The sequence below is a fragment of the Macaca mulatta genome, chromosome 4 (assembly GCF_049350105.2).
Source record: "Macaca mulatta isolate MMU2019108-1 chromosome 4, T2T-MMU8v2.0, whole genome shotgun sequence".
Lineage (NCBI taxonomy): Eukaryota > Metazoa > Chordata > Mammalia > Primates > Cercopithecidae > Macaca > Macaca mulatta.
Window position 1 is genome coordinate 172,014,757 of NC_133409.1, and position 18,340 is coordinate 172,033,096.

General features: G+C 44.6%; 2 protein-coding genes across 4 annotated transcripts in view; one reads left to right on the forward strand and one right to left on the reverse strand.

The window, feature by feature from the left end:
- The window catches only part of SMIM13 (small integral membrane protein 13), a 43,449-nt gene that overhangs the window by 23,931 nt on the left and 1,178 nt on the right, over positions 1-18,340 (reverse strand).
- On the forward strand, positions 2,649-12,364 carry ERVFRD-1 (endogenous retrovirus group FRD member 1, envelope). Its single transcript, NM_001307972.3, is given in 2 exon segments — positions 2,649-3,241; positions 9,221-12,364. A coding segment is annotated over 1 exon segment (1,614 nt). The 5' UTR covers positions 2,649-3,241; positions 9,221-9,540; the 3' UTR covers positions 11,155-12,364.

Sequence of the window (18,340 nt, forward strand, 5' to 3'; positions counted from 1 at the left end):
TTCTTTCACATTCGAAATGCAACATAATCCATCATGTTAACAGACTTAAAAGAGAAAAAATACAGCCGGGTGTGGTAGCTCATGCCTGTAATGCCAACACTTTGGGAGGCCGAGGTGGGTGGATCGCTTGAGGTCAGGAGTTCAAGACCAGCCTGACCAACACGGTGAAACCCTGTCTCCACTAAAAATACAAAAATTAGCTGGGTGTGATGGCACACGCCTATAATCCCAGCTACTTAGGAGGCTGAGGCACGAGAATCACTTGAGCCTGGGAGGAGGAGGTTGCAGTGAGCTGAGATCATACCACTGCATTCCAGCCTGGGCGACAGAGCAAGACTCCGTCACAAAAAAAAAAAGGAAAAGAGAAAAAGTACATGAACATCTCAATACAGAAAAATTAAAAAAAAAAAAAAAAATCCAATATCCACTCCTGATTTTTTTTAAAAAGAAAAATCCCCACAAAGCAGAGACAAAGGGGAAGTTTTCTTCCTAAACTTGACAAAGAATATCTATTAAAATCCTACAGCTAATAACTCATTTAATGGTAAAAAGCTAAATGTTTTACTCCAAAAGATAGGGGGGAAGGTTTGCTCTCACTCCTTTCTTGCAACATTGTAAGGCCCTAGCCAGTGCAATGAGGCAAAAGCGAAAAGACAAATGTACACACTGGGAAGAAAAGGTAAAACTACCTTCAACTGCCTGTAATCCCAACACTTTGGGAGGCTAAGGTAGGTAGATCACTTGAGATAAGGAGTTGGAGATGAGCCTGGCCAACATGGTGAAATCCCATCTCTACTAAAAATACAAAAATTAGCCAGGCGTGGTGGCACGCACCTGTAATCCCAGCTACTTGGGAGGCTGAGGCAGGAGAATCACTTGAATCCAGGAGGCAGAGGATGCAGTGAGCCAAGATTGCGCCATTGCACTCCAGCCTGGGCGACACAGTGAGACTCTGTCTCAAAAAAAAAAAAAAAAAAAAGAATAACTTTATATGTCATACCTTAAAAACTTGATAAGCAGCACTTACCAAACAATAACAACACAAAACAAATGACATTTAAAAATAAAAAAGTGCAGTGGCTCACACCTGTAATCCCAGCACTTTGGGAGGCCAAGGTGGGTGGACCACCTGAGATCAGAAGTTCAAGACCAGCCTGACCACCATGGTGAAGCCCTGCCTCTACTAAAAATACAAAAATTAGCCAGGTACGGTGGCACATGCCTGTAATTCCCAGCTACTGGGGAGACTGAAACAGGGCAATCGTTTGAACCTGGGAGGCGGGGGCTGCAGTGAGCCAAGATTGTGCCACTGCACTCCAGCCTGGGCAACAAAGCAAGACTCCGTCTCGAAAAAATAAAAATAAAAAGATAAGCTACAGAATAGAAGAAAATACTTGCAAAACAGATAGAATAAAAACAAAAAAAACAAAACAAACTTGTATCCAGAATAAAGAATTGTTTACAACTTGATAAAAGACAAGTAACACAATTTTTTAAATGAGTAGAAAAGACTTGTACAGATGATTTACACAGAAGGTAGAAAGAATGGCAAATAACATATAAAAGATGCTCAAAATAATTAGTCATTAAGGAAACAAAAATCAAAAGTATAATACCCATCCTCTAGAATGGCTAAATTAAAAACAGACAATAGCATCAAAAGTTGGTGATGGATGCGCAGTAACGAATTCTCACACGACTGTTGGCAATGCAAATGTTTGGCAGTTTCTTATGAAGCTACTCAAGAGAAATGAAAACATATGTCTACACCAAGATTTGCAATTGAATGTTAATAATACTACTAACCACTACTAATATTACTACAGGCTCACGCCTGTAATCCCAGCACTTTGGGAGGCCTAGGCGGGTGGACTACTTGAGGTCAGGAGTTTGAGACCAGCCTGGCCAACATGGTGAAACCGCGTCTCTACTGAAAAAAAAACAAAAAACAAAAAACCAGGCATGGTGGCAGGCGCCTATAATACCGCTACTTGGGAGGCTGAGGCAGGAGAATGGCTTGAATCCGGGAGGCAAAGGTTGCAGTGAGCCAAGATTATACCACTGCACTCCAGCTTGGGCGACAGAGCAAGACCCTGTCTCAAAAAATAAAATAAAATAAAATAACAATAATAATAATAATAATAATAACAGCCAAAAGCTGGAAACCACTTTAATATCCATCAATGAGTAAGTAGATAAACAAATTGTGGTATATCTACACAATAGAATACTCTTTCAACAATAAAAAAGAATGTATTACTGATATACACAACACAAATAGATTTCAAAAGCATTATGCTGGAAGAAAGAAGTCAAACACAAAAAGCATGTTGTATGTTTATGGAAAGCAGTTTGGGCCAGGTGCAGTGGCTCATGCCTATAATCCCAGCATTTTGGGAGGCCAAGGACAGCAGATTACTTGAGGTCAGGAGTTCAAGATCAGCCTGGCCACCATGGTGAAATCTTGTCTCTACTAAAAATACAATAATTAGCTGGGCATGGTGGTGCACACCTGTTATTCCAGCTATTCAGGAGTCTGAGGCACAAGAATCACTTGAACCCGGGAGGTGGAGGTTGCAGTGAGTCAAGATTGCACCACTGTACTCCAGCCTGGGAGACAGAGCAAGAATGTTTCAAAAAAAAAAAAAAAAAAAAAAGAAAGCAGTTCAATCAGGAGGCCATTAGGTTAAGCTGGTTCTGTTAGAGTAGGTAGTCAAGCAGACATGAGCAGGGCAGGAGAGGGCCCCCACCTCAGGAATGTCAGGTGATCATCAGGTGATGATCAGGCGGTTGTTACACTGTTTCTCTAAAATAATAATAATGGGTCGAGGCCAGTACAAGGGAAAGACAGTCTCCCAAAAGACAGGAAACACCGGAAGCTGGTGATCAGCAACTTCCTGATAAGATCTCCAAAGCTAGGCAAGTGGGCTCAAGCATGCGCACTAAGAAGCAAAAGGACAGAGTTTAACCAGTATATGACCTTCCTCTAGGAACACTTGACTGATATGGGAAAAATGTCTCAAGAAATCATGCGCACAACTTCAGTAAACACATGCACATGTGGCTCCTCCCAAGTGCTGACAGGCCACTGCACATGCAGACAGCCCATCCCAAGACAAAAATCCACGGAGCAGAAACGGAAACCCCGGAACCATGCCGATGTATAAAACCCCAAGTCAAGGGCTGAACAGGCCAGTTGGATCTCTCAAGTGGTGCAGTGACTCGGATACCTTCCCTAATGGTAAGACATCTCTACGCCTTGCCTTCTTTGGCTAGAGGCGTTCAACCCTTATGTGTGGTTTCCTTCTTCTCTTGCACTCTCCTGCTTACTAACCAACCCCTAGAACGATTCTTCTCAGCCACAGTGGCTCTGCTCCCCCTGGCTGCTCTCTCTGCTCACCCTGAGGATGGCTTGCAGGGGTGGGAAGGACCTTGGAGTCTGCACTGAGTAGACCTGAGACACTAATAACCCCCCTTGACAGAAGGCCGATGAGCGTGGTAGGGCTAAAACCTACCACCATGTAGTATCTGGGGTTTCCTCTGCTTTTTCAACTAAAATCAGCTCTTTCCCAAAAACCCACCACCACCTATTCTCCTTTCTCTGTATGTATTCCAAAATGACCTTGCACACCCATTGGACCAACTGCCTTGGGGGTAAGTCTGCCTTTTCTCTGTTCTTACTTTGCATGCCCTGCAACTTTCTTCTCTGCCTTAAACCTACACTCCCTATTTCTTACTCATGCACCCACAGCTCTTGCTGTGTTAGCCTGGCAACCAAGAGATGGGCTCCCTTATGGATGTCCCTTGATATTTATACTTGTTACCCTACCAGTTCGGACGACCTCCAACCCTTTCCCTGTCTGTTGGCTCACTGCCGGGACAGACACTAATCAGAACCTCAGCTCTGCCAGCTCCTTATGACTTACCATATGCTTTTCATCCCTGTGATGCTCCAGGGCCATGTTTTTCACTGGCTTTTGAAGTGGTTTGCTTGCTTGCATAGGACCTCACTCTGTGGCACTTAAGGACCCCACCCACTTGATTTTTTGTTGAGTTAGCACCCCTTTGGGAGGACGGAATATTCTTTCTCTGCCATTTGCAGGCCCTTATCCCAAACACCAAGTCCTCCAGAGGTTGCTCTGGAGGGCAAATAAACATTGCGCTCTCAAATCCAAGGGCTGCTGTTTCCGCGAGCATATGAAGGCTTTCCATGAGTATTCCTCTTGCTTCCTCCTGCTTCCTCCTGTAGCAGAAGGATTGTTCTATCTATTTAAGCATTTGTTCTGCATGTTACCCTGGGAGGATGAAGAATCCCAAATACAAATTTTCCTCCATTCCTCTAATCACCTCCATGCCCTTCTCAGTATGTATCAGGACCTTCAAAGTTATATTTGAAGGGAGGGAAGGCCAGCCCCCTTGCAGCAACTGGCAGAAAAACAGGCTTCTTGTCTAATTAAAGAACATGGGAAATGTGAATCTGAGAAAAGAGATAATCATTTTGTTGCTAGAATGCTCTGAACAAGAGTCACTATAAGGTCATGGAGATAAGGATACAGGACGCCCAAGGAGGCAGATGCAAGAGACCAAAGTACCCATAGAACAGAGATGAAGACTAGTTCCAGGCTACAAACACAAAACAGGCTACCACTGCAACACAGATGCAGGCTGGTCCAGAAAGGGGATGGGACCAGGGTAGGGGTACCCAGTTAACACTGGCTCATTCCAGAACCCCTTGGATGAATTGCGGGGGGCACCCTGCTCATTGTGGTCTGCCATAGGCAGAGGACTAAGAGAACAAGGGGAGACACCCTCTTCTCGCCTCTTTTCTTTGCAAACGGGTAATTGTGCCTCCATAAAACAAGATGGGACCAAGGTTGGGGTACCTGGTAAGCACCGGTTCATTCTGGAACCCTTAGGATGAATGGGGGACACTGCCAGACGCAAAGGAAAAATGGATGAATGGGTAACGCCCTACCCACTCTGGTATGCTGTAAGTTCAGGAAGAAGACAGTAGGGAAATTGGAGGGGTTGCCTTCTTTTTCCCTTCTCTCCTCTGTTCTCTCTTTGTGGATGGGTAATCAAGTCTCCATACCACAGGACACACTACTCAGATACATCTTCAAGAACTGGGAAAAGTTTGACTCCCAAACCCTAAAAAGGAAAAGGCTTTTTTCTGTAACACAGCCTGGCTTGAATAAAAGCTCTAGGACCAGGAATCTTGGCCAGAAAACGGAAGCACGAAATTAAATATGATCCATCAACTAGATTTGTTTTGCTACCACCAGGGAAAATGGACAGAAATCCCCTATGTACTGGTCTTCATGGCCCTAAGAAACAACCCTGAAAAGGTCAGGCTTGTAAAACAGATCCACAGCCATAGTCATGCAAACCCTTCCCATTGGTTCAGGAGTCCCCTCATCAGGTTTATCCAGAGCTCAAGCCCCACTGCCCCTTCTACCCAATTATATCAAAGTCTCCCAGAAGCCTTCTCCTCCCTACCCAGGGCCATCCTCTGGACACCATCCCCTTAAGTTATGTCCCATTAAGGAGGTTTAGTGGTCCCAGTGGACCCACTAGAGTCCAGACTCCACTCACTGTGCAACACCTGAGCCAAATTAAAATGGAACTAGGGGAGTTTATGGAGGACCCTGACAAATATATCAAAGTGTTTTCTAAACTGGGCTTAACATATGAACTTACCAGGAGGGACGTCTCAATCATACTAGGACAAACTCTGCCTAAGGGAGAATGTGACTCCATTATAGTGGCGGTTTAACAATTTGCAAACACAATGCACATGACTGACCCTGGTGGCTACCCTGTGGGGGCCACCACAGTTCCCCAGGTCAACCCCAACTGGGATTACAATATCCAGGGGAGTATATGAGCAAGGAACCACAAGTCCCTCCGTCTGATAGAAGGAATGAAAGCTAGCAGAGCAAAGCCTGTGAACTGTAACAAATTGGCCTTAACAGATGAAGGGCCTTATGAAAACCTCACCATTTTCTTAGAGAGGCTAGAAAAGGCCCTAGTGAAACATACTAACCTAGACCCAGATCCACTAGAAGGACAATCGTTCATAAAGGATCATTTCCCTAACTCAAACAACCCCAGATAGTAGGAGGAAACACCAGAAACTAGCACTGGACCCCAGTACCCCTATGCGTGAGATCTGCAAAGTAGGTTCCTTGGTCTTTTACAACCAGAACCAGGAGGAGGAAGAAAGTGCTCAAGAAAAGGACAGGCAAAAGGAAAAGCGACAGTTCCAACTACTGACTGCCCTGCAAACCCACCAGCCACCTCTGGCCAGCCCCAGGCAGACCCCTTTGCCCAAATGCTACTTCTGTGGGGAGCCAGGCCACACAAGAAGGCAGTGCCCAAACCAGTGGGGACCCCCACCCCCAGCTCTCCATGCTCCAATTGCCACAAGCTTGGCCACTGGGAAACAGGACTACCCTGAAAGATGAAAGGCCTTCAGGACATCCCAACTACGCTCCAGCTGGCTCCTGGATCAAATATCACTACTGAAGGGACAGAGCCAAGGGCTGCCTTGGATGTGCCTAGCAGGACTGTAAGTTTTCTTTTGGACATGAGGGCTGCCTGCTCAGTGCTTACCTCTTTTCCCAGGCAATTACCCTCCTGGGAGAATATGAAGTGCTCATAACCTGGAGGTTTACTCCTCCTCTGTGCTGCCCATGGGGGAAAACCATCTTTTCTCATTCATTTCTGGTGATGCCAGAATACCCTACACACCTTTTGGGTAGGGATATTTTGTTCAGACTAGGGGCTCAGTTAACCTTTCCTCCAGGGCCAACACCCCCTTTTTCAAATGCAATCTTACGCCTCAAGGAAACCATACACAAGGATGAACTGCTCACAGACCTTTCCATTGATCCAGAGGTCTGGGCCTCAGGAATAACAGGAAAGGCCATAACGGCAATGCCTATAGTAATTCAGCTCAAGAATCCTTCTAGCTATCCTTGTAGAAAGCAGTTTCCTCTTCAGCTGGAGGCCAAAGAGGGATTTCAGCTTCTCACTGAAAAATTTCAAAAACATGGATTATTAATACCTTGTAACACCCCATCTTACCTGTTAAAAAGAGCAATGAAGAACATAGGCTGGTCCAGGACCTGCGAATCATAAATAGTCCCACTACACCCAATGCTCCCCAACTCTTACGTACTTCTTCCCCAACCTCCAGATGCTCAGCGGTTTCCAGTCTTAGACCTTAAAGACTCGTTCTTTTGTATCTCCCCCTCGACCCATCCTCCTAATTTCTATTTGCATTTGAGTGGGAGAATGAAAAGGAAGGAGTCAACAGCTCACCTGGACAGTGCTTCCCCAAGGTTTCAGAGACAGTCCCCACTGGTCTGGGCAAGCCCTACCTAGAGATTTGCAGGACCTAAGTCTTGAGAGGAGAGAGTGTGTCCTACAATAGATGGGCGACCTGTTAATCTGCTCCCCAACAAGAGAACTGGGAATCCAACATCTAGTCCAAAACACTAAATTTCCTTGCAGACAGAGGATACACGGTGTCTGAAAACAGACTCCTAAAGTACCAAGTCTTGTTGTTAGAAAACCCATAGGTAAGAGTTGAGCAGTGTTCCACCCTTAACCCAGTTTCCTTACTGCCACTACCAGGAGACCATAATACCACATTTGTGTTGTGAGATACTTAACCAAATTTATGCCAGCCAGGAAGACTAAAAAGATCAGCTCCTAGATAATCCAGATGACATATGGTTTTCAAGTGGGAATAGCTTTGTCAGGGATAGAACTAGCTATGCAGAGTACGCTATAATGTCCCTTCACCAAGTTATAGAGGCTAAAGCTCTGTCCCCGGGGATCTCTGTGCATCTAGCCAAACTCACTGCGCTGACCAAAGCCTTAAACTAGGGGAAAGAAAAAGAGTACATACAGATTCCAAATACACATTTCTGGTGCTTCACACCCACACGGCTATCTGGAAGGAGAGGGTGTACCTAACAGCTCCAGATACTCAAATTAAGTATGGGCCTCAAATCTTAGAGCTATTGGAGGCTGTTCATTTGCCCCAGGAATTGGCAATAGTGCACAGTAAAGGACACCAAAGGGGCTCCGATGAAATTACATGGGGAAACAGGTTAGATGACTAAACAGCTAAAGAGACAGGCATCTCAAAAGATACCTTCATGGGGGCCTTGCTCCTCTCTCTCTCCAATGCAACTGCTCTCTCTCCAATACACTAAGGAAGAAACAGATTGGGCCACCCAACATGGGTATTGAAAAGAAACCAATGGATGGTATAGGTTGGGAGAACTTCTCCGTCTACCTAAAACCTTCCAATGGAAATCATCAAGAGTTTACAGGACTCCCGCCACTTTAGAAAAGACAGTCTAGGGCAAATTTGTAAATGGGTGTTCAGGAGTAAATAAAACTATTCAACAGGTTTGTCAAGCCTGCACTTTGTGCACTATAAATAATCCCCATACGGGGAAGCCTCTCCATCAGTAAAAGGAGAGGTACATACCCTGCAGAGGACCGGCAGATGGACTGAATTCACTCAGCTGCCTGCACACCGCAGGTGTAAGTACCTCTTGGTCTGTGTAGACACCTTCACAGGATGGGTAGAAGCCTGCCTCACAAGGACTGAAAAGGCACAGGAGGTAGCTAAATTCCTCCTAAAGGAACTCATTCCTCAGTTCAGGCAACCCAGGTCATTGCAGAGTGACAAAGGTCCATCCTTCATTTCCCAATTAACTCAACAGGTTAGTAGTGCCCTGGACATAAAGCTTCACTCTGCCAGGAGACTGTAATCTTCAGGAAAAGTGGAAAGAAATAACCAAACCCTCAAACATATCCCCAACAAACTCTGCGAGGAAACAGCACAGCCATGGGTGGACCTCTTAGCTTTAGCCCTCTTTCTGATTTGTTGCCCCTAAGGCTCCCTTGCAATTAAGCCCCTTCAAGGCTTTATATGGTAGGCCATTCCTATATTCTGACATTACTAGCTGAAGAAACTGCCAAAGTCACCCACTACGTTTCTTCTTTAGCAGGCTTCTCGCAGGCTTTCTGGGAATATGGTTTACAAACAAACCAAAATCTGAAGGGGAAAAATCCCCACCTCTATATCCTGTACGCTCACAGCTTCTCATTAATGTCTGGAAGGATGGAACCCCAAATTCCCAACAAACTCCTATCTGAAAGGGCCCCTTCACCATTCTATTATCTACCCCTACAGCCATTACAGTACTGGAGATTGCCAGCTAGATCCATCACACTCAAGTGAAGCCGTGGAAAAGCCCTTAAACACCAGAGCCAGAACCAGCAACCTCAGCTCCAGAATACACTTGCGAGGCACTGGAAGATCTAAAATTCCTCTTTAAACAAAAAGATAAGTAATGCCCCACCAACATCCCTTCGCCTCAAAGTAAGGTGATCCCAATACTAGAAATTGTATCGGCAACTGCTCTGATTGTTATCACTATTTTAACCCTAACTTGTACACCAGCAGGAGTTCCATTGGCAGCTCGTTTTGTGACCAGTTTCTCTTAGGTCACCATGGGCCTGCTCCTGCTGGTTCTCATTCTCACTCCTTTACTAGCAGCCTACCGCCATCCTGATTTCCCGTTATTGGAAAAAGCTCAGCAACTGCTCCAAAGTACAGGATCCCCTTACTCCACCAATTGCTGGTTATGTACTAGCTCTTCCACTGAAACGCCAGGGACAGCTTATCCAGCCTCGCCTAGAGAATGGACAAGCATAGAGGCGGAATTACATATTTCCTATCAATGGGACCCTAATCTGAAAGGACTGATGACGCCTGCAAACAGCCTTCTTTCAACAGTAAAGCAAGATTTCCCTGATATCCGCCAGAAACCTCCCATTTTCGGACCCATCTTTACGAATATCAACTTAATGGGAAAAGCCCCTATTTGTGTTACAGCCAAAAGGAAAAATGGAACAAATGTAGGCACTCTTCCAAGTACAGTCTGTAATGTTACTTTCACTGTAGATCCTAACCAACAGACTTATCAAACATACACCCACAACCAATTCCGCCATCAACCAAGATTCCCCAAACCTCCAAATATTACTTTTCCTCAGGGAACTTTGCTAGATAAATCCACCCAGTTTTGCCAGGGACGCCCAAGCTCATGTAGAACTCGAAATTTCTGGTTTCGGCCTGCTGATTACAATCAATGTCTGCAAATTCCCAACCTCAGCTCTCCAGCAGAATGGGTTCTATTGGACCAAACTCGAAATTCTCTTTTTTGGGAAAATAAAACCAAGGGAGCTAACCAGAGCCAAACACCCTGCATCCAAGTCTTAGCAGGCATGACTATAGCCACCAGCTACCTGGGCATATCAGCAGTCTCAGAATTTTTTGGAACCTCCCTCACCCCCTTATTTCATTTCCATATCTCTACATGCCTTAAAACTCAAGGAGCCTTTTATATTTGTGGCCAGTCGATTCACCAATGCCTCCCCACTAACTGGACTGGAACTTGTACCATAGGCTATGTAACCCCTGACATCTTCATAGCCCCTGGCAATCTCTCTCTTCCAATACCAATCTATGGGAATTCCCAGCTGCCCAGGGTGAGGAGGGCAATCCATTTCATTCCCCTTCTCGCGGGACTCGGCATTCTAGCCGGTACGGGAACCGGAATTGCTGGAATCACAAAAGCTTCCTTCACCTACAGCCAGCTCTCAAAGGAAATAGCCAAGAACATTGACACCATGGCTAAAACCTTAACGACCGTGCAAGAACAAATCGACTCTTTAGCAGCCGTAGTCCTCCAAAATCGTCGAGGACTAGACATGTTAACGGCAGCACAGGGAGGAATTTGTTTGGCCTTAGATGAAAAATGTTGCTTTTGGGTGAATCAATCAGGAAAAGTACAAGACAACATCAGACAACTCCTAAATCAAGCCTCCAGTTTACGGGAACGAGCCACTCAGGGTTGGTTAAATTGGGAAGGAACTTGGAAATGGTTCTCTTGGGTTCTTCCCTTTATAGGCCCACTTGTTAGTCTCCTACTTTTGCTCCTTTTTGGCCCATGTCTCCTAAATCTAATAACTCAATTTGTCTCCTCTCGCCTTCAGGCCATAAAGCTTCAGACAAACGGTGCGGGATGCCGTCCTCGCAATATTCAAGAGTCACCCTTCTAAAGAGGGCCCCTAGACTGCTCACTAGTGGGACACAACAGAGGCGAAATCCTGCCCCGTCTCCTGTGGATCTGGCTGGATACGGCTTTTGTCAATCCACAGAGCCATCCTGCCCTGACAGCTAGCAAGAGGCCAAGACCCACAGAACAACCACTACAGCCCCTCTGTCAGCAGGAAGCAGTTAAAGAAGACTGACCTTCGTCCATTTTCCCAAATAATTGGGTCTTGGATTCTTGATGGGGAGGAAATGTTGGAGCAGGTCGCTAGTCAGACATGAGCAGGGCAGGGCCCCCTCACCAGGAATGTCAAGCAACCATCAGGTGATGGTCAAGCAGTTGTTAAGCTGTGTCACTAACATAATAATGGATGGCAGCTGGCGCCAGGGAAAGATGGGCTCCCAATAGATAGGAAACACCTGAAGCTGGTCATCAGCAGCTTCCTGATAAAATCTCAGGAGTTGGGCGCGCAGGCTCAAGCATGCCCCCTAAGAGGCAAAATAGTGGCAGTTAAGTCGCATATGACCTTCCTTTAGGAAGGCTTGACTGGCAAGGGAAAAACTCCTCCAGTGAACACGTGCACAACTTCAGTAAAAACACTGCACATGTGTCCCCTCCCAAGTGCTGGCAGGCCACTGTGCATGCAGACAGCCTGCCCCCAAAAAAAATCAGAGGAGGAGAAATGGAAATCCTGGAACCACGCTAATGCATAAAACCCCAAATCAAGGGCCTAGCAGGGCAATTGGATCTCTCAAGTCGCCCGCTTGGCTCTCTTCAAGCGCACTTTGCTTCCTTTTGTTCTTACTCTACAACTTTCACTCCTGCTCTAAAACTTGAGCCTGGGACTGTCAGGCTACCTTATGCCTCCCTGCCAAATTCCCTCCTCTCCTCCAGCGGGGCAAGGATGGAGTTTGCTGCAGACCCATCGGATTTGCTGCTGGTAACAGTTCCACCATTTAGGTTCCAGCACCAAGCAAACTAACACTCAACTCAGTGTAAACAGCCAAACAAAACTTAAGCTTAACCAATTAGAAACCACCAACTAACCTCTAACTAGGTCCTTTCTACTTTAACCAAGTATTTTCTTTGTCTTGCTTCTGTGAGCACCTTATAAAAGTTTCCCCCTTATACCTCTGCAGTAAAGACCCAGTTGCTCGCAGTTTGGCACTGACTGTTCATGAATCACCCTTACTCAAATAAACTCTCTAAACTGCTAATGTGCCTAAGTTGATTTCTTAACACATCTTTGCAAATTGTATGAAAACCAATGAACTAGACAACCTACAAAATTTGTTCACACTTTTCTGTAATCAGCACGTTTTACCTCAGTCTACTATCTTTGAAATATGTACATCACCCTAAGTAAAACTGTATTAATCTAAGGATAGTTTAAATTTCTAAAACCAAATTTAATCTTTAAAAATTGATTTTTTCAAAAGTCAATTAATTCATATATATTCACCTGTACCAAAGTCATCCTCACAGGGTTAATGAGAATTCTGGACAGCAATATAGTTTAATCAAGCTGCACTTTGACCCATTTTCGTGTAACCAAAAGTCACAATATGCTAGATACTGTCCATTTGCATCTCCATGGTTCTTAAAAATAAGATTTTTGAGTTAGAATCATAAGGCTTTTAAGAATTGCTTAAGATGAGGACAGGTGTGGTGGCTCACGCCTGTAATCCCAGCACTTTGGGAGGCTGAGGTGGGTGGATCACGAGATCAGGAGTTCAAGACCAGCCTGGTCAACATAGTGAAACCCGGTCTCTACTAAAAATACAAAAAATTAGCCAGGTGTGGTAGTGCATGCCTGTAATCCAGCTACTTGGGAGGTTGAGGCATGAGAATCACTTGAACCCAGGAGGCGGAGGTTGCAGTGAGCGGCGATTGTGCCACTCCACTCCAGCCTGGGCCACAGAAGAGACTCTGTCTCAAAATAAAAAAGAATTGCTTAAGACATTTTTCAGGTTCTGGAATTACAGTAAAACAGCTGTCACCAGTTTATGACCAGTTTAAAGACACCCTACAGAGGAATCAAATCAGCACGAGAATAGTGTCTTCATCTCCTGTCCCATAGCTTCACCCCTGGGTTCTTTGACCAATCAATCCGCCCACTCCAAAACCCTTAAACCCTAGCCCCAAACCACTCCAAGATGGATTTGGAGTTTCCTTCCATCTCCTTCTTCAGAAGCCCTACCATAAAACCTCTTCACTGCAACTGGTATTGCGAGAAACAGCTCTATTACAGTTACAGTACCTCAATGTAAGATAAATAAGCAGAAACACGGTTGAACCTCAGGATTCCTGAATTATTTGTGAATTTACCTACCAGCTGAAATAAGAGAGGTTAAGTGGATTGCTCAAGCCACACAGCTAGTAAGCGGCAACGCCAGCTGTGTGACTTGATCACACAGTCACAGATCAGCCCAGGTCCAACGCTGATCATATAACAACAAAGTTCGGAAATTAAAAACTGGACAGCTACAACTAAAAATTCATTTTAAGAGACAGAAGATAAAGCCCCAAAGATCCTCCAGAAGAAAGGGGGAGGAGGGAATTAGGAGATAAAAAGATCAATCCAAGAGGTCCAGCATACAACTACCAGAAGTTTCAGAGAGAAAAGAAAAAAAAAAGAAAATGGAGAGGAGAAAATGATCACAAATCTAGTAGAAAATTTCCCCAGAAATGAGGAAAAAATCTGAACTGAAGGGACCTAGAAAAATGAAAGAGACACATACAAAGGCACATCATTATGACTTTCCAGTATACAATGACAAAAAGGCTATCCAAAAAACATCTTGAAAGAGAAACCAAGTCATGTATAACGACAAGGAAACAGAAGGCATTAAATTTTTCAATACCAGACCTGGAAGCAAGAAATCAATGGGGTAACCATTCTCAAATTTTGGGTGAAAATCATTTGCAACCCCAAAACCTATTCAAATTATCAATCAAGTATAAAGGTAGAATATAAACAAATAGAGACATTTTCAGGTATGCATTAGCTCAAAAAATTATTTTTCATGCATTCTTTCCTAAAAAGCTACTAGAAAATGTGCTCCAACAAAAAAAGAATGGAAACTGAAAAAGATAATGACATGAGACCCAGAAAACAGGGTACAGAACAGGACAGAGAAAGTACAACTTCCTGCAGAATGACAGCTGTTGAGAAAGAAGGAAGGTTCTGGAGCTGGGTAGGGGAAGGAGGGGAAAAGCATTCCATTTGAACATATGGGAAATACTACTGATGAATGTAAGAGATTGTGGAACATCTGGTAGGGGGCACATAACAATGTACCAAAGTAGGCCAGGCATGGTGGCTCACGCCTGTAATCCCAGTACTTTGGAAGGCCGAGGCAGGTGGATCACGAGGTCAGGAGATCAAGACCATCCTGGCTAACATGGTGAAACCTCGTCTCCATTAAAAATACAAAAAATTAGCTGGGCATGGTGGCAGGCACCTGTAGTCCCAGCTACTCAGGAGGCTGAGGCAGGAGAATTGCTCGAACCCAGGAGGTGAAGGTTGCAGTGAGCTGAGATCGCGCCACTGGACTCCAGCCTGGGCAACAGAGTGAGACTCCCTCTCAGAAAACAAAACAAAACAAAACAACAATGTACCAAAGCAACAGTAGGTAAGCTAAAAAGGCAATTATGTATTAACTTCAAAAAAAATGAAGAACCATGTAAGAATGAAAGTGTGGTCATATTACACTATTTAACCAGCAGAGAATAATGTTTATAGAGTCAAAATATAAATCCACACTATTAAGTCAGCTAAATGTATTATCAATGGCAACGAGAGAAAGAAATGGATGGAGCATCTACCATGGTTAATAATGTCTAAAAATGCAAAATCAAGAGATAGTAATGAATGTTATTTAGAAATATGAAAGAAAATAACCAGGAAAATAGTGAAACAGTTGAAAGGAACCAGCTCTTCATAAGTACTACTGACTTTTGAAACTAGACTGGTGATAAAATATTCTTCATAAAACAGTGTGGCTAGTATGTGAAAAGTAACTTAAGATGGGTTGGAAAAAAGACTAGTTAGGAGACTAATGCAGGCTGAAGATGAAGGTGGTGGTGGGCACAGAGAAGACAATGTATTTCTGATTTTTTTATTTTTTATTTTTATTTTTTTCAAGACGGAGTTTTACTCTTGTCACCCAGGCTGGAGTGCTATGGTGCGATGTCAGCTCACTGCATCCTCCGCCTACTGGGTTCAAGCAGTTCTCTTGCCTCAGCCTCCTGAGCAGCTGGGATTACAGACACATGCCATCATGCCCGGCAAATTTTTGGCATTTTTTTTTTTTTTTTAGTAGAGACGAGGATTTGCCAGGTTGGCCAGACTGGTCTCGAACTCCTGATCTCAGGTGATCTGCCCGCCTCGGCCTTCCAAAGGGCTGGGATTACAAGCGTGAGCCGCCATGCCCGGCCTGGAGATAAGGTTTTTAAAGAGGTAATTAAGGTTAAATAAAGTCATAGGGTGAGGAAGCATAATCCAGTGACTTATAAAGAGATTAGAACACAACAAAGAAGAGACTATGTGAAGACACAAGGAGAAGACCACTATCTACAAGCTAAGGGGAGTAGCCTCAGGAGAAAATCAATCCTGCTGATCTTTGACTTCTAGCTTCCAGAGATGTAAGAAAACAAATGTGTTCAGGCAGGGCGCGGTGGCTCATGCCTGTAATCCCAGCACTTTGGGAGGCCGAGGTGGGTGGATCGCCTGAGGTCAGGAGTTCAAGACCACCCTGACTAACATGGTGAAAGCCCATCTCTACTAAAAATACAAGAATGAGCCAAGTGTAGTGGTGGGCGCCTATAATCCCAGATACTTGGGAGGCTGAGGCAGGAGAATCGCTTGAACCCGGGAGACGGAGGTTGCAGTGAGCCGAGATTGTGCCATTGCACTCCAGCCTGGGCAACAGAGCGAGACTCCAGATCAAAAAAAAAAAAAAAGAAAATAAATGTGTTCGGCCAGGCGTGGGTGGCTTACGCCTGTCATCCCAGCACTTTGGGAGGTCGAGGTGGGCAGATCACCTGAGCTCAAGACCCGCCTGACTGACCAACATGGAGAAACCCCATCTCTACTAAAAATACAAAATTAGCCGGGCATTGGGCCAGGCGCAGTGGCTCACGCCTGTAATCCCAGCACTTTGGGAGGCCGAGGCAGGTGGATCACCTGAGGTTGGGAGATCAAGACCAGCCTGGCCAACACGGAGAAACCCCATCTCTATTAAAAATAGAAAATTAGCCGGGCATGGTGGCGCATGCCTGTGATCCCAGCTACTCAGGAGGCTGAGGCAGGAGAATCGCTTGAACCCAGGTGGCAGAGGTTGCAGTGGGCCGAGATCGCGTCATTGCACTCCAGCCTGGGCAACGAGAGCAAAACGCCGTCTCAAAAAAAAAAAAAAAAAAGATAAGAAAGAAAAGAAATGTGTTGTTTAAGCCACCCACCAGTCTCCAGTATTTTGTCATGGCAGCCCTGGCAAACTAATATCGCACTCTAGTTTCTCTCTCAAGTCTGGTCTGATCCTTGCCTCCTCTCCCCAAGTTCCCGCCCCATCCTAGTCAAAAGATGAGGCTACTCCATCATCAGTTCTCCCAACAACAACAACAAAAAGTGTTGATAACTTCATCATGGAGCTTTTAGTTCTTGATCATTCCAAACAACTAAGGTGTCCTAGCACAGGGGTCCCCATCCCTAGCACACAGGTCCCTGGCCCATGCAGGCGGCGAGTGGTACCATCTGAGCTCCGCCTCCTGTTTGATCAGCAGCACATTAGATTCTCATAGGAGCACCTATTGTGAACCTACGGTGAACTGCGCATAGGAGGGATCTAGGTTGCTCGCTGCTTATGAGAATCTAACTAATGCCTGATGATCTGAGGTGGAATGATTTTATCCCAAAACCATCCCTGCTCCGTCTGTGGAAAAATTATTCTCCATGAAACGAGTCCCTGGTGCCAAAAAGGTTGGGGACTGTTGTCCTAACACACCTCATCTCTCTTATTCTTTAATGTTTCTGAAACTAAAAGCACTTTTAGAAAAATTTGTATAATTAAACCATCAAATAGCTGTTTAGAGACGAGAGAGCAATTTGGAATTCTGAAGTCACAAAGGTAAATTTGGCAAATATCCTAGCCAAGGTATGGTAGGGTCTACATGTCACATTCCCATGTCCAGGTAGCTTGCATTTTCAAACTAGAAAGGGTAATAAATGCTTTCCCTCCTTCCCCACATCCAAACATATCACAAGGAGTTTGTTGTCCTTACTTCAAGAACCTTAAACATCTACAATTAGTTCAATATTCTAATATTCTTCTGCTTGTTGACATCACAAGCAGAAAATTAAGAAGTTATTCAATTGCTTTATCTCATCAGAAAAGAAAGGCTGTAAATTAGAAGCTTTAATCTGGTGTTATAGGAAAGCACAATAAATTTTAAACATACATACAAGGCCAGGCGCGGTGGCTCATGCCTGTAATCCCAGCACTTTGGGAGGCCAAGGCGGGTGGATCTCATGAGGTCAGGAGTTCAAGACCAGCGTGGCCAACACAGTTAAACCCCATCTCTACTAAAAATACAAAAATTAGCTGGTCATGGTGGTGGGTGCCTGTAATCCCAGCTACAGCTACTCCAGAGGCTGAGGCAGGAAAATCACTTAAACCCAGGAGGCGGAGGTTACAGTGGGCCAAGATCAGGCCATTGCACTCCTGCCTGGGCGACAAGAATGAGACTCCATCTCAAAAAACAAAATAAAATAAACCTACAAGTTTATAAATACATATACACGCATATGCACAAGTGCACACGTCTTCCACAGCATCACTAAGTAACAATTTGTACATTTATCATGTAATGAACAAGCCCTATAGTATCTGTATGAATTCTGACCCATTATTACATCAACCTGAACCCATACTTCAGTCTCATAAATATGTGTAAACTCACTGACATGTGTTCTATATACTTTTTAGATTTTCACAATTGCTCAGCCACTTTGCTAAGAGACCTGTGGTTATCAGCTACTATATATGTACAAAGAAATAAAAAAGATCTAAAATTGGGCTAACATTATCCTAAGAAGAAAGTTGAACGTCCTCTCATTCCAAGAAGGAAAATACGCACAGCATTCAAAATAGCACCATTATTATAGAACTGAGAGTTAGGTTACCTGACCCTGG